Source organism: Pongo abelii, chromosome 19 (genome assembly GCF_028885655.2).
Source record: "Pongo abelii isolate AG06213 chromosome 19, NHGRI_mPonAbe1-v2.0_pri, whole genome shotgun sequence".
NCBI classification, from domain to species: Eukaryota; Metazoa; Chordata; class Mammalia; order Primates; family Hominidae; genus Pongo; species Pongo abelii.
This window is the reverse complement of record NC_072004.2, coordinates 79,101,985-79,118,667: the sequence shown is the minus strand read 5'-3', so window position 1 is coordinate 79,118,667 and position 16,683 is coordinate 79,101,985. Positions and strand designations below refer to the sequence as shown.

Here is a 16,683-nt window from a genome sequence, read left to right as displayed (position 1 = left end):
ACAAAGAGACTGGCCAGGTCTGGTGGCTCACACCTGTAATCTCAGCACTTTGAGAAGCTGAGGCGGGCGGATCACTTGAGGTCAGGAGTTTGAGACTAGCCTCGCCAACAGTGCGAAACCCCATCTCTACCAAAAATACAAAAATTAGCCGGGCATGGTGGCATGTACCTGTAATCCCAGCTACTCAGGAGGCTGAGGCAGGAGAATCACTTGAATCTGGGAGGCGGAGGTTGCAATGAGCTGAGATCGTACCTGGGCGACAGATTGAAACTGTGCCTCAAAAAAAAAAAAAAAAAAAAAGAGTTCTGTGATCACCAAAACTCAGGAGTTCTCAAGAATAATATTGAGGCCTCTTAGACATGGCCTTGGCCAAAGTGAGGTGGGATAGGTAAGACTATGTACCTTGTGAGGAATGAAGACAGAAGGAAAATTAGAAGCTGCCATATAGGGATCAGAAGAATCCAAGGCGGGGTGCAGTGGCTCATGCCTGTAATCCCAGCACTTTGGGAGGCCGAGGCAGGCGGATCACTTGAGGTCTGGAGTTCAAGACCAGCCTGACCAACATGGAGAAACTCCATCTCTATTAAAAAAAATACAAAATTAGGCAGGTGTGGTGGTGCACGCCTGTAATCCCAGCTACTGGGGAGGCTGGGGCAGGAGAATCGCTTGAACCTGGAAGCCAGAGGTTGCGGTAAGCCGAGATCACACCACTGCACTCCAGCCTGGGCAACAAGAGTGAAACTCCATCTCAAAAAAAAAAAACAAAAAAACAAAAGAAGAAGAAGAAGAATCCAAAGAGAAGAAAGAGATAGCACAATTCAAAACAGGAACAAGAAGAGAAACAGCCAGGTGCGGTGGCTCATACCTGTAATCCCAGCACTTTGGGAGGCTGAGACAGAAGGATTGCTTGAGCCCAGGAGTTTGAGACCAGCTTGGGCAACATGGCAAGACCTTGTCTCTACAAACAGTTAAAAAAAAAAAAAAAAAAAGAAAGCCAAGCATGGGGGCACACGCCTGTAGTCCCAGTTACTTGTGAGGCTGAGATGGGAGGACTTGAGGCTGGGAGGTTGAGGCTGTGGTGAGCTGTCATTGCGCCACTGCACTCCAGCTTGGGTGACAGAGTAAGATCCCATCTCAAAAAAAAAAAGGGAAATAAAGGAATAGGTGGTAACAAAAGGCGGTGAGGCAACTGCTACAAATGCAGGAAATTCAAAGTGGAGAAACAAAGTGGCTGACAGTATCAGCGGAGGTGATGAAGACCAGGTGATATAGTATCCTGGAGCAGTGTACTTAAGGTATGATATTTGGGCTGGTGCCAGTCCACACACTGTGGTATACTGCTTGTCCTGCTCTTTCACCAAGTAAGTAAAGAAATGGAGAGGGCCCTTTGAAAAACTTTAGAGCAATTTGGCAGAGTGATTTTATGTCTATTGAATCTACTAATGAAAACTGTAGCCTTATAATTTATATACCTCTAGTTTATTTTTCCATTTCACGTCTCAGTTTTTGTATTTAAAAAAAGAACTGGTACGGCCGGGCACAGTGGCTCATGCCTGTAATCCCAGTACTTTGGGAGGCCAAGGCGGGCGGATCACAAGGTCAGGAGTACAAGACCAGTCTGGCCAACATGATGAAACCCCTTCTCTACTAAAAATACAAAACTTAGCGGGGCGTGGTGTCGTGCACCTGTAATCCCGGCTACTCGGGAGGCTGAGGCAGAAGAATCGCTTGAACCCGGGAGGTGGAGGTTGCAGTGAGCCAAGATCACGCCACTGCACTCCAGCCTGGGCGACAGAGTGAGACTCCATCTCCAAAAAAAAAAAAAAAAAAAAAGTCCATGACAGATTGGAAATTAAAAGAACAAAACTGATATTTCATCTCAGATAGTTAGAGAAACACTGTTCTAGAGGTGAGGATTCCTGAGCACAGAGCAATTTTGGATCATAATTCTTCCATTTATTAAGCAGCCTAAAGTCTAGGTGAGGAAGTTCTGGAGGGAAGATTACATTACCATTGTTACTCTTAAATGTAAATATTTATAAATGCAAAAAACAGGAGCAGTTTCTGTGTCCCAACAGTAGCAAAAATGGTTATTTAATTAAATTATGGTATATCCACTCAAGGGAAACATGCATCCTTACAAATTATAATTACAACATAGAAAAATGTTCATCACAGGCTGGGTGTAGTGGCTCACACTTGTAATCCCAGCACTTTGCAAGGCTAAAGTGGGTGGATAATTTGAGCTCAGGAATTCAAGACCAGCCTGGGCAACACAGTGAGACCCCATCTCTACTAAAAAAATTTAAAAATGGCCGGGCACAGTGGCTCACGCCTGTAATCCCAACACTTTGGGAGCCCGAGGCGGGTGGATCACCTGAGGTCAGGAATTTGAGACCAGCCTGACGAACATGGTGAAACTTTGTCTCTACTAAAAAATACAAAAATTAGCCAGGCATGGTGGCAGGCACCTGTAATCCCAGCTACTCGAGAGGCTGAAGCAGGAGAATCATTTGAACCCAGGAGGCGGAGGCTGCAGTGAGCTAAGATCACACCATTGCATTACAGCCTAGGCAACAAGAGCAAAACTGTTTCAAAAAAAAAAAAAAAGAAAAGAAATGGTCAGCATGAGCAGCATTCCACCTAAACTTTGTCCTAGTCACTACACCCATACTTACGCTGCCATGTTGGCTGTCCACATAAAGAAAAGGAAAGGTTGTCAAGCATAAGAAAAGGAAATAGTGCCAAGAAACCTTCAGAAACATGCATCTGAAGAAAACTGGTAGAGGAATCAGTAATTGGAAGACAGACACAGATTGCAAGCATTCTTGTGAAACGCGGGCCTCCAGGAATCCTTCAGGAGAGGAAACTGTGCATAAGGGATAATTCTCCACTTCTGACACCCCACAGACTGCCTGCCATTGGGTAAAGCAGCAGCTGATAAGTTATAAGAGGCCCCCAACCCATGGCTTTTTCCACTGAACAAAAGGAAAAGTTTGTTTCCTACAAGTGTTCCAAGGGAAAAGCAAGGTGTTGTGGGAGTTGGGTTTATAAAGCATGACAGTCTCAAATCTTTAACAGTCTTTCCTAATCGGCACTGCCAAACAAATCAAATTTCTCTTGTTGGGGTCAAAATCTAATTGAAAAAACATAAATTTAGAGCACAAGAATTTTATTCTTTATCATAAAGTATTTTCCTTCCTCCCTCACCATAAGTCAAATAACCTTTAGATGCAATGTTAACACTGACAATCTGGCTTTTTGGTGAAATCAAATGCAGAATGTTCACTGGCCACTGACAAGTGGGCTGTGCTGTGCTTATGCTCTCAATTTGGCAGTGGCTGAGGAACGAAAACGTCTGTCAAGGAGGCAAGACAAATTCCTGAAGGAAAGCAAGCTTTGTCTTCAGCTGCCAGACCATGACAAGGGCTACTTACATGGTTTCTGTCCTGGGACAACAGCAATATCCTAAGGCTTTTCATGCTTGAGCTTCTATCCAAAATGTCAATTGCTTTATCAAGATCATCTTGGTTTTTCAGCAGGATGGAGAGCTGTGATACAAGACATAGAAAAGGAAAATAATATAAAACAGAAGTTTATCTCAATGTTTCACTTTGCAGAAATAAAATAAACAAAAAATAAAAATAAGTTTGGAGGAAAACAATCTCATTGGATACTATGGGGTCTTAAAAGATCTAGTTGAAACCATAGAGATTTTTTTCTCTAAATGTACAATCCAAAAATTTGTAGTACCTTTACATAGTTGTGCAACCATCATCATAATCCAATTTTAAAACATTTCCAGAACTCCAACAGGATATCTTGTGCCCATTTATGGTCACTCCTCCTTTCCACCTCCAGCCCCAGGCAACCACTACTCTACTTTCTATCTCTATTGATTTGCCTTTTCTGGACATTTCATTCCATTTACTCATACAATTCATACATATTCAATTCAATTCATAAAGATTCAATCTTTTTCATCTAGCTTCTTTCACTTAATGTTTTTAGTTCATCCAAGCTGTAGCATACCTCAGTACCCTGTTGTGAGATACTTTCTGAGAAGAGCTTCCTTTCCAAAAACACCATTTACTTCAAAGCATCAAGCTGCAAACAGTTATAGCCCCCATATTCTTTTCCAAATTAAGTAGGATCATGTCCCACTCTATTGCCAATTGTGCTGACATTAATAGAACAAGCAGAAAAGGAAGAGGAGGGGTGGAGGGATGGTCAGAGGATGAAAATTGTTATACAAATAAAAACACAAATTTAGACTGCATAGCACGGTTTAATATCTTTCTGTTTAAGGGCAAAGTCAGTGACTAGAACCTGAAAACTACCTCTTCCATTCTCACGGAGCTTTTCCCCCTTTGCTCAGCACTTCTCTCTCCTGTCGCCATGTGAAGGACGTGTTTGCTTTCCCTTCCGTCATGATTATAAGTTTCCTGAGGCCTCCCCAGCCATGCTGAACTGTGAGTCAATTAAACCTCTTTCCTTTATAAATTACCCAGTCTTGGGCAGTTTTTTACAGCAGCATGAGAACAGACTAATACACTCATACATTCCAGTGAAATATTAAATAGAAGGTCCCTGAGGGTACCAATAAGTCTCACTCACTGCAAAAAGCAGAGTATGTTATGAATATCTGGTATTAAGAGATTCATAAGATGCAAACGTATGCCTTGCCTAGGACCTAGCAAATGTCAGATCTTATTCTTATTCTTATTATTTTTTGGAGACAGAGTCTTACTCTGTCGCCCAGGCTGGAGTGCAGTGGCACAATCTCAACTTGCTGCAATGTCCACCTCCTGGGTTCAAGCGATTCTCCTGCCTTAGCCTCCAGAGTAGCCGGGATTACAGGTGCACACCACCACTCTCCACTAATTTTTTTTTTTTAGTAGAGACTGGGTTTTGCCATATTGATCAGGTTGGTCTTGAACTCCTGACCTCAAGTAATCTGCCCGCCTCAGCCTACCAAAGTGGTGGGATTACAGGAGTGAACCACCACGCCTGGCCAGATTTTATACACGTATGGTAAACACAAAATCAAGCAAAAGTCCAATTAACTTATACAGTTCCCAATTTATAATACAAGATTTTTTTTTTTTTGAGACAGCATCTCCCTCTGTTGCCCAGGCTGGAGTGCAGTGGCACAATCTCGGCTCACAGCAACCTCTGCCTCCCGGGCTAAAGTGATCCTCCTGCCTCAGCCTCTCAAGTAGCTGGGATTACAGGCATGAGGCACCACACTCGACTAACTTTTGTACTTTTTGTAGAGATGGGGTTTCACCATGTTGTCCAGGCTGGTCTTGAACTCCTGAGCTCAAGAGATCTGCCTGCCTCAGCCTCCCAAAGTGCTGGCATTACAGGCATGAACCACCGCGCCTGGCCAAAAACAGTACATATTTAAAATAAAATCTCAAAACTACTTATGGGAGGATGTTCTGCAAATCATATTATATTGCAAAAGAATTTCTTCCTGTGTGACATTCAAAGTGGGAATAAATAAGAATGGTTGGGAAGGGAGTTAAATAAGAATGGTTGGGAAGGGAGTTAAATAAAAAAAAACCAAGTAGGCTGGGGATAGTGGCTCACACCTGTAATCCTAGGAAGCTGAGGCGAGAGAATCACTTGAGGCCAGGAGTTTAAGACCAGCCTGGGCAAAATAGTGAGGCCCCCATCTCTACAAAAATTTATTTTTAATTAGCTCAGTGTGGTGGCATGTGCTTATAGTCCCAGTTACTGGGGAAACTGAGGTGGGGGGGATCACTTGAACCCAGGATGTCAAGGCTGTAGTGAGCCATGATTGCACACTGCACTCTGGCCTGGGCAACAAAGTGAAACCCTGTCTCAAACCAAAAACAAAAACAAAACCCACAGTGACATATCACTTTACACCTACTAGGATGGCTATTAAAAAAAGAAAATAACAAATGTTGGTAAGGATGGTGGAGAAACTGCAGCCCTCATTGATATGGTTTGGCTGTGTCCCCACCCAAATCCCATATTGAATTGTAGTTCCAATAATCCCCATGTGTCGTGGCAGGGACCCAGTGGGAGGTAACTGAATCACGGGGGTGGTTATCCCCATGCTGCTGTTCTCCCGATAGTGAGTGAGTTCTCACGAGATCTGATGGTTTTATACGGGGCTTTTTCTCATTTACTTGGCCCTTCTCTCTCCTGTCGCCATGTGAAGGATGTGTTTGCTTTCCCTTCCGTCATGATTGTAAGTTTGCTAGGCCTCCCCAGCCATGCTGAACTGTGAGTCAATTAAACCTCTTTCCTTTATTTATTTAAAAAATAAATAAATAAATTTTTTTAAATTGTTTTTTGAGACGGAGTCTCAACTCTGTCTCAAATGAGCCGCAATCTCGGCTCATTACAACCTCCGCCTCCCGGGTTCAAGCAATTCTTCTGCCTCAGCCTCCTGAGTAGCTGGGACTACAGGTGTGCGCCACCATGCCCAGCTAATTTTTATATTAGTAGCAGAGACGGCGTTTCACCATGTTGGCCAGGCTGGTCTCGAACTCCTGACCTCGTGATCTGCCCACCTCAGCCTCCCAAAGTGCTGGGATTAACAGGCATGAGTCACTGCACCTAGCCACCTGTTTCCTTTATAAATTACCCAGTCTCGGGCAGTTTTTTACAGCAGAGTGAGAATAAACTACTAATACACTCATAAGTTGCTAGTGGGACTGTAAAATTGTGCAACCATTATAGAAAGTCTGGGCAGTTCCTCAAAAAGTTAGAGTTATCTTATGACCCAGCAATTCCACGCCTAGGTATATACCTTACAGAATTGAAAACATATGTTCATTTAAACACTTGTATACAAATGTTCATAGCAGCACTATTTAATCACCAAAAAATGAAAACAACCCAAATGTCTATCAATAGATGAACAGATACACAAAATGTGGTATATCCATAAACGGAATATTTATTATTCAGCCATAAAATAGAATGACATACTGACAACATGCATAGATGACCCTTGAAAACATACGCTTAGTCAAAGAAGCCAGACTAAAAAGGTCATGTACTGTATGATTCCACTACACGAAATGTTCAGAATAGGTAAATCCAAAGAGACAGAAAAATAAGTGCTTACCAAGAGCTGGGAAGAGGAGAGAAAGGGGAATAACTGTTAATAGGTACAGGGTTTCTCTTTGGAGTGATAAAAATGTTCTGGAGGCCAAGTGCGGTAGCTCATGCCTGTAATCCCAGCACTTTGGGAGGCTGAGGCAGGCAGATCGCTTGAGCTCAGGAATTTGAGACCAGCCTGGGCAACATGGTGAAACCCTGCCTCCATAAAAAATACAAAAAAATTAGCTAGGTGTGGTGGTGTGTGCCTGTAGTCCCAGCTACTTGGGGGGCTGAGGCGGGGGAATCGCTTGAGTGCAGGAGGTCAAGGCTGCAGTGAGCCATGTTTGCACCACTGCACTCCAGCCTGGGCGACAGAGCAAGACTCTGTCTCAGAAAAAAAAAAGAAAATGTTCTGGAATTAGATAGCGGTGTTGGTTGCACAACTCTATCAGCATACTAAAAACCACTGAATGGTATACTTTTAGATGATAAATTTTTTAATCTCAATAAAACTATAATTACAAAGACATAAATAAATAAAATCTCAGTAGATTTTTCATTTGGGATTCTTAGATCCTGACAGTGCAGGGTTTAAAGGGCAAACAAAAGAACGGAATTGAGGGATTTTAAATTCATCAAATGTAAGTTAGTCAACTCCTGATCATTAACATTAGTAGACTATGTTAAGACATGTATGAACTAAAATAATAACAATGATTTATATTTGGCTTTAGAATAAAGAAACATCAGGAATTCTTAATGGAAATATTAAGTGAAAAAGAAAAGAGTACTAAATCATTCAGAAAAGTCTTTACTAAAAGAAAAATTGTAACTCCTCATCAAATAAAATAAAACTACACAGTGATGATCTGGTTCTCAAAGGGTCATGATGTCACCCAGCTTTCTTGTCTTGCACCCCTAACTCAATTTCCTCGAGGTACACGTTCTTTACTCAGCATAAATACACCGCAAAGCACCAGCCTAAGCTGATTGTAGTCTTTAATATTCTTCTTGGAGCTGGGAAAGCAGCCCAGAAACTGACATTCAAAAGAATTCCTTCCTGGGTGATATTCAAAGTAGAAGTAAATAAGGACCATTGGGGTGGAGTGAGAAGGAGGAGGAGTTAAAGAACTTATTGGAGCAGGTGCTAACATTTGAAACAAATAAGCTCCAATCAGAAGAAACTCTGAGAGAAGAATCCTGCATTTACGACTGTAATAGATGACCTACTCACTGGTTTTTCACACCTCCCTAGCCCCTGCTAAACCCTCTGCTTCTTGTTAAGGCTGTGCTGGGGGGAAAAAAATAAGATACTCCTACAAAATGTAAAGGAGACAATATAAGCCCTAGCCCTGGTACCATACCTGATTCCACCATGGAATATTAGAGCTATCTGCACTGAATGAGTAGGGGGAATGGAGATGGCTGAGATGGCTGAGTAATCTCCCATGTAGTAAAAAACAGAAATCCCAGAGTTGTTGGAATTAAGAAAAGGGGGTCTAGAAAATGAAAACCTGCAGATGATATTAGAGGAACAAACTTTAAAGGCTCTGTTAAACAGAGAGAAAAAAGGTAGGCATCTGCCCCTCTTGTCCCTGCCCCATCCATCTGCCTTCTCACCTCATTGTTCATGTAATGTAGATCAAGAGGTTGTCCAAATACTGTTGTCACCTTGTGCTCCACATCTTCATATTTCACAGGCCGGCTGAACGCTATAATTCTGAAAAGAAACAGAAGGAAAGGTTGGTTAATTGTATACTTAAAATGTAGGGTTTAAAAAGCAATGGTCTGAGTATATTCTTCCTTTCTTCTCAACATAGGATTCTGTTTTCTTTCACTCAATTTGCCTTTTCCCGATTGTTTCCTTTTTTCCTCTTCTCTACTGTTACCTTTCACCCTCTGAGCATCTATCAGGTTTGACAACAGTACCCACAACTATTGCTCAATCCCAACCATTCATCTACCACTTCAGCTTAGACTCTTCTGCCAATGACAGAAGAGGCCACTAGATTTAAAAACTATGTTCCAACAGACACATGGAGGGGGAACAACACACACTGGGGCTATTGGGACTTGGGGAGAGAGCATCAGGAAGAATAGCTAATGCATACTGGGCTTAATATATAGGTGATGGATTAATCTGTGCAGCAAACCACGATGGCACATGTTTAACTATGTAACAAACCTGCACATCCTACACATGTGCCCCAGAACTTAAACAAATGTTGAAAGAAAAAAATTATTTAGGAAATAAGGTAGAAAACATAGAGACTGGAGTAGCAGTCCTGAAAACATGGCCTCGACTCCTAAGGGACTCAACTCCAGGACTTGAAAGGTCTTTTCCATTGTTCATCTTTGAGATGCCATAAGAATCTCCATACTGATTTTCCTCAGAATTAAGATTTTCTACTACAGAGTCACAGGAATTCCCCCTTGAGTTAGTGATATGCCTGATCAGTTTTCTTAACCAGTGACATATCTGTGCATGTAACTAGTATTGACATTGAAGATTTTCTGGAGAGACTCATGAGGTCAGTTCAAAGAACAATTTCTACAAATATAAGGTAGAGTAAGGAGTCATCCAAAGAGGTGTAAAATATGATTTGTTATTAAATACTTCAGCAAAATTTAAAAGTGGGAATTGATAAAACAAGACTGGGAAAAAGTTAGTAATGTTGAAGCTGGGTGACAGGTCCATGGGAGTTCAGTTTAATACTCTGTCTACTTTTGTGTGTGCTTGAAATTTCCATAATAAAAAGTTGTGGGTTTTTTTGTTTGTTTGTTTTGAAACAGAGTCTCGTTCTGTCACCTAGGCTGGAGTGCAGTGGCATGATAACGGCTCACTGCAGCTTCAACCTCTGGGGCTCAGGCGATCCTCCTGCCTCAGCTTCCCAAGTAGCTGGGACCACTGGCATGCACCGGCTAATTTTTTATTTTTTTGTAGGGATGAGCCTCAATAAGTTGCCCAGGCTGATCTCAAACCTCTGAACTCAGGCAATCCTCCCACGTCAGCCTTCCAAAGTGCTGGTATTGTAGGTGTAAGCCACCATGCTTGGCCAATAAAAAGTTTTAATGAATGTATTAGGTTGAACTATATGAGACTACTGATGGCCGACCATTTTTGATATACAAAAGTGGCAATTTTATATGGGTTCAACCCAACACTCTAGAACACAGATGACTAAAAATAATCAGAGATAAACGAAACAGAAAAGAATATCAGAAAGAAACTCATACACACACATACTCTCAAATTTATATAAGAAAATACAGAATTAAAAAAAAATCTTGGGGGCCAAGCACTTTGGGAGGCCAAGGTAGGAGGCTTGCTTGAGGCTAGGAGCTCAAGATCAGCCTGGGCAAGACAGTGAGCCCTCCTGTCTACTAAAAATTTTTTTAAAAAATTAGCCAGGTGTGATAGTACATGCCTATAGTCCGAGCTACTTGGGAGGCTGAGGTGGGAGGATCACTTGAGCCCAGGAGATCAAGGCTGTAGTGAGCTGTGATCATGCCACTATACTCCAGCCTAGGCAACAGAATGAGACCCTGTCTAAAAAAAAAACTATATATATGTATATATATATATATATATATATATATATATATATATATATATATATATATATATGGAGAGAGAGAGAGAGAGGTCTTCCTAACCATAACATAAAATACAGAAGACAAGCCAGGCATGATGGCTCATGCCTGTAATCCCAGCACTTTGGGAGGCTGAGGTGGGTGGATCACCTGAGGTCAGGAGTTCAAGACTAGCCTGGCCAACATGGGAAAACCCAATCTCTACTAAAAATTTAAAAATTACCTGGGTATGGTGGCACATGCCCTGTAATCCCAGCTACTTGGGAGGCTGAAGCAGGAGAATCACTTGAACCCAGGAGGCAGAGGTTGCAGTGAGCTGAGATCACACCACTGCACTCCAGCCTGGGCAACAGAGCGAGAGACTCTGTCTCAAAAAAATAAATAAATAAACTTCTGATTGCAAAATAAGCCATCAACAAAGTTAAACAAATATCAAACTTTGAGAAAATACTTGTAAAAAATCAATAAAAGACAATCTAATAGAAAAGGCAAAAGATTAGACAATTCACAGAAGAATTGTAAGTGGCTAATAAAACACATGAAAACATGCTCAATGTGACTGGAGAAATGCCTATTAAAACAACCTTCATCTCTTAGTACACCTAAGCAGGATAAAATCAGACTAGTGTGTGTTGGAGCAGGCAGTATTCAGCCATGGGCCTGCACAGTTCTTGTCCTCTTCCATGCTGAGAGGAAGAAGTGTGTGGTTCTTTCTCATCTTCCCTGCTCCCCCAGAGTGGGAAGTGGTGTAACCAGAGGAAGAAGCAATAAGCCACAAGAGAGAGGGATCTGAACCATTGGGTTTTAATAAAATCTGACCAGATAATTTCTTTAATGTTCTTCTGTAACAGGTTGGCTCAAATCAGTGAGAAGCATAAAAGCCTTCATCATCTAGAACTGCATCTGCACTATTCAATATGGCAGCCATTAGCCACATATGACTATTTAAATTTAAATTGATTAAACTGAAAATTGGTTCCTGAACAGGTACAGTGGCTCACGCCTATAATCCCAGAACTCTGGAAGGCCAAGGCAGGCGGATAGCTTGAGTCCAGGAGTTTGAAACCAGCCTGGGCAACATGGCAAAACCCTGTCTCTACAAAAATTACCTGGCTATGGCAGTGTGCCTGTTGTCTCAGGCACCCGGGAGGTTGAGGCAGGAGGACTGCTTGAGCCTAGGAGGTGGAGGCTCCACGATCACACCACTGTACTCCAGCCTGATCAACAGAGACCCTGTCTTTTTTTTTTTTTTTTTTTTGAGATGGAGTCTCGCTCTGTCGCCTAGGCTGGAGTGGCACGATCTCGGCTCACTGCAAGCTCCACCTCCCAGGTTCACGCCATTCTCCTGCCTCAGCCTCCTGAGTAGCTGGGACTACACGTGTGCACCACCACACCCAGCTAATTTTTGTATTTTTAGTAGAGACGGGGTTTCACCATGTTGGCCAGGCTGGTCTCGAACTCCTGACCTCAGGTAATCTTCCTGCCTCAGCCTCCCAAAGTGCTGGGATTACAGGCGTGAGCCTCTGTACCTGGCCCAGAGACCCTGTCTTAAAAGAAAAAGGTTCCTCTGTCTCACCAACCACATTTCAAGTGCTCATTAGCCACATGTACAGCAGCCATATGTGTACTGAACAGCACAGATATAGAACATTTCCATTATAGCAGAAAGTTCTACCGGGCAACATTGATAGACTATTAATATAAACCATAATCTATCCTTCACGCAAAGCCTAACACCTCAAGAAGGTAATTCCTTCCTGTTTTTTTCCTTTGTCCATCACCACCTTTCATTTTTGGAAATTTTACTGCTAACCAAATTAGTTTCATCTCCACTAGGAAATCCATTCAGACTGTAATTCTTTTTTCTGTGTGTGTGTGATGGAGTCTCGCTCTGTCCCCCAGGCTGGAGTGCAGTGGCTCGAACTCGGCTCACTGCAACCTCCACCTCCCAGGTTCAAGCGATTCTCCTGCTTTACCCTCCCGAGTAGCTGGGACTACAGGCGCCAGCCACCACGCCTGGCTGATTTTTGTATTTTTAGTAGAGATGGGGTTTCACCATATTGGTCAGGCTAGGCTCGAACTCCTGACCTTTTTATCTGCCCGCCTCAGCCTCCCAAAGTGCTGGGATTACAGGCGTGAGCCACCACGCCCGGCCCAGACTGTAATTCTTGTATTTTTTTCTTCCAAATCAACTGTCCCAAGCAGTGATACTGTTAGGTGCTATCCAGATGGATTCTTTAGATAGAGGTGTTTTCTGAAGCCTTTTGAGAGGATAGCTTTCTATTAATGCCTAATAGCAAATCATACCCCTCCTTCTTCAAGGCCTCAACAACAGTTCAAAAGGGTCCAGCCTTTCTGGATAAAATACCAGAAGTCCACTCAGATGTCCCTAGCACACTATTGAAAAAGGATCATCATCAGAGATAAATTCTTCTGCATTTGGCCTGGCAATGAGCCATTCAAAACCCACAAAAGCAGCTTGAAAGTCTGGTCAAGATCAGAGGCCAGGACTTCCAGATTGGGTAAGATCTAAGCTGCTGCCATCCTATTGAATAACAGGCATTTTTAGGCCAGTGCTTCAAAGAGAGGTCTAACACCCATGGCAACCACCCCCATCAGTGTGTCATTAACATTTCCAAAGGGAAGGAGATCTTAATCTACAATCCTTCTCCCCAACCCTCCTGGGGCCAAAAGGGAGGACAGTCAGGGGTCTGGTCCCCATATTCTCAAAGTAAAGGGAAAGTCAGCCCACCAGAATGAACACCTGTCATGGATAAGTGGGAAAAGTCATGACTTCTTTCCTCTTTCCTGTGAATTCTAATTCTATAAGGGCCTACACTTAGATAAATACTACTCATATTCCAGGTAAAAAGTTAAAAATGCCCACAATGACATTCTCTACAAAATCCTGACGTGAAATACATGAAACTAGAGCTGTGTGGCACAGAGTACTAATTCTGTTGGCTTCCCTGCACCAACTTTATAAAGTCTTCAGTTCCACATATAGTACACAAATACTGAAATGCCATGGCTCCTGAAAACAGCTCCGTAAAAAGAGAATGCACCATTTTCAAAACCTTGATAGCAACGTTCTGCTGCTCAGGGCTTCAGAAGGCCATTCCTGCCTGACCACCTTAAATATTTGTGGTTTCAATCTGGCAGCTTCTCTGAAACCAAACACATACACTTTCTCAGTGTAAGCCTGCTCACTGTAACTGCATACCACTTTGGGAACAGGGAATTCAGGAGAGCCTAACTGCATAATTGGGCTCCAACACAACTGTGCTTTTGATTGAAAACTCTGTTGCTCTGAGTTTGGCCATCCCTTTAAAACTCAGACTGGAAAATGTGAAAAGTAGCAACAATGAAGTGATAATTTAACTTCTCTGCTAATGGCAGGACACAGGAAGAGCAGCTGGGGACAGAGCTCAGACCTTCCTCCCTCCAGGCCTGGAACTCACATGGGAGCAGAAGGACCCTGGCTCTGCAGACCACACTTTCCACAATGTTTCCACCGAGCTGCCTCTGACAACCTTGTAGGCTTGTGAATGTGTATTTTAAAGGGAGAATAGTAGCCACAGGTCTCCTCTGGAGCCAGCTGCAAAGTAGGCTGAAAGGTACCAACTGTAGAGAACTACCAGAATCAAGAATGTTTAGAGGTACTAAGGTCCTGTGGTGAGACTCTTAAAGTAGGAAGATCTCATACTAATGGGTATGCTCTTCACCTGTCCAAATGCTCAAGGCAAAGGGAAGCTGGGGGTGGCGGGGGGTAGTATATCAATGGGAAAGAAAGGCAAAGAGTGAAAAAAACACTGAAAGGCACATTTATGTGTACATGTGCCACACATGCGCAAACATGCAAGGTCCCAAATATCCCATGACTAGAGTTCTGTATGCTTTCTGAATGTTTTCCTTAAATAACTTCAGAAATTAAGTACAGTCACATTTTTTCTACTGAGAACTTCTACCTTGGCTTCCCACAAAAAATAACAATAATGAAAATACTGACAATGGAGAAAAGGACAGAAGAGTTTTGTAACATTACTTTCACTTCCCTAATGAGGTAAGATTCAGAACACAGACCGAAAAACTCCCTCTTTCTATGTCCTCAAAGGAGCTAAAATCTTTTACAACTGATGGACTTGGTGCAGCTTCCCATGACCTAGAGACACCATGAAGAAACTTCTAATTCACCAACCTGACTCTTGATGTGGACAAAGCCAGGGCTGCTCTACTGGGAATAGTAATGGCACCATATCACAGGAGAATCCTGCCCTCCCTCTAATGCCCACAGGTGACACAGTGTCAGTGTGTCTGAAAGCCATGACTCTGAGTAGGGCCAGAGTCCTCACTTCCTAATAAAATGTCAGACCTCACAGCAGCAGAATAGAGCAGAACAGTAAAACATCAGCAGTTGAAATGGCTTCCAATGCTAAGATAGCAACAAGGTTCAATTAGTAGGCCAAGACAAGGGTGAAACTTTCCTCCCTTTATGCCCAATCCACCCTATTACCCAGCCAGTGGCCCCATAGGGATCAGGACAGGGGAATGACTTCCATGAACTCAATGCTGAGAACTTTGGCACACATGAACACAACTACTCATCAGAAGGCAGACTTACCGCCTCTCCCCATTGTGCTCAAACTTGATTCTGACGTCACTCTGCCAAAAAGAATGATAGACAGGTTAGAGAATTCTCTGGAATGTGTCACTCCTGCCATTGCCAAGTAAGCCTTGGGCAGTCCGTTAGCAACATTAGGCATACATCCCTGATGGCTCCTGGTCCAGCTTCTCTTCCCAGATGGGCATGGGCATTCCTTTCCAATGAGTTAAAACTTCCAGTTCTAACATTGGGAACAACAAAGGTCTTAGGGTAAGATCCCTAGGTGGCTGCCCAGCTCAGTTGCTATGCTGTGACATGCCGCTTCTAGCTTCATACACACCCTATTTCTACAATTGGCTCTGGAAGTTTCTCCCACTCTATCACCTCCTGACCAGGACACTTTTCCTTGTTGGCTGATGTGACTGAAAACAAAAAAGAAATTTTGCTGCTGATGCTTTCTAGCTATATGACCACAGACAAGTTACTTATCCTCTGTGAGTCTTAGTTTTTCCATCTGTAGAGTAAGCCTAAACATACCTTGCAGAGTTCTTACGACAACTAAATGTAAGTAAAATACCTGACACGTAATAGACATGCGATATTTGGTTTTGGCTGCTGCTGCCATTGGTACCACTATCATTGATTTCCCATGACTCTCCCAAAGCTACCCCACTGGGGGTAAAGTAGGATCTTATACACTGTTCCCAGCCTTTTCCAAAATGACCATCATGAGTAGCCTGTAAACTGCAGGAGAGCAGAGATCAGGTCTATCATGTTTCTTTTTTTTTTGAGACGGAGTCTCACTCTGTCACCCAGGTTGGAGTGCAGTAGCACAATATCGGTTCACCGCAACCTCCGCCTCCCGGGTTCAAGCGATTCTCTTGCCTTGGCCTCCCGAGGTCTATCATGTTTCTATATCCCCAGTGCCAGGCAAAGGAAATGGCATATAATATTTGTGCTTAATAATATTTGTTAAGTGGTTGAATGAATTGAAGAACAGAACTAAGTATAAATATGAGAAATAAGAGGAAGCAGAAGTGTTAAAATGACCAAGAACAAATTAAGGAGGAAGAGATATTGCAAAAGGGCAAACAAACAACTTGAGGGAGTTTAAAAAATGACAGGAAAAGGAGAGAGATATTACAGAAGAACAGGTGTAGAGGAAAAGAAAGGTAAGATGGGCAGGAAACCAGCAAATAATAGAGATAAAGGAGAGAATGAAGTCATAGTCGATGAAGAAAAATTATATTGAAGAAGACAAATTAATAGGCTGTGGCTTGGAAGAAAGAGGGCTTAAGAGTATTTGAAGATGAGGAACACATAGCAAACAGAGAAGACGACAGAAAAGGGAGTGAGTTTGAAAGGAAGGGTAGATGCCTAAAGGACTCCCTTTTCCCAAG

The 16,683-nt window shown here is 42.7% G+C and overlaps 1 protein-coding gene across 5 annotated transcripts in view; it reads right to left on the bottom strand.

The window, feature by feature from the left end:
• The window catches only part of MAP3K3 (mitogen-activated protein kinase kinase kinase 3), a 73,651-nt gene that overhangs the window by 34,110 nt on the left and 22,858 nt on the right, over positions 1-16,683 (bottom strand). For all 5 annotated transcript variants that reach the window (XM_009251903.4, XM_002827696.6, XM_009251906.4 and 2 more), the window contains 3 exons: positions 15,302-15,342; positions 8,707-8,806; positions 3,438-3,551 (listed from right to left, as the gene is read on the bottom strand). In XM_009251903.4, coding sequence (XP_009250178.1) covers positions 3,438-3,551; positions 8,707-8,806; positions 15,302-15,342 — 255 coding nt within the window. The remainder of the gene's footprint in view (positions 1-3,437; positions 3,552-8,706; positions 8,807-15,301; positions 15,343-16,683) is intronic.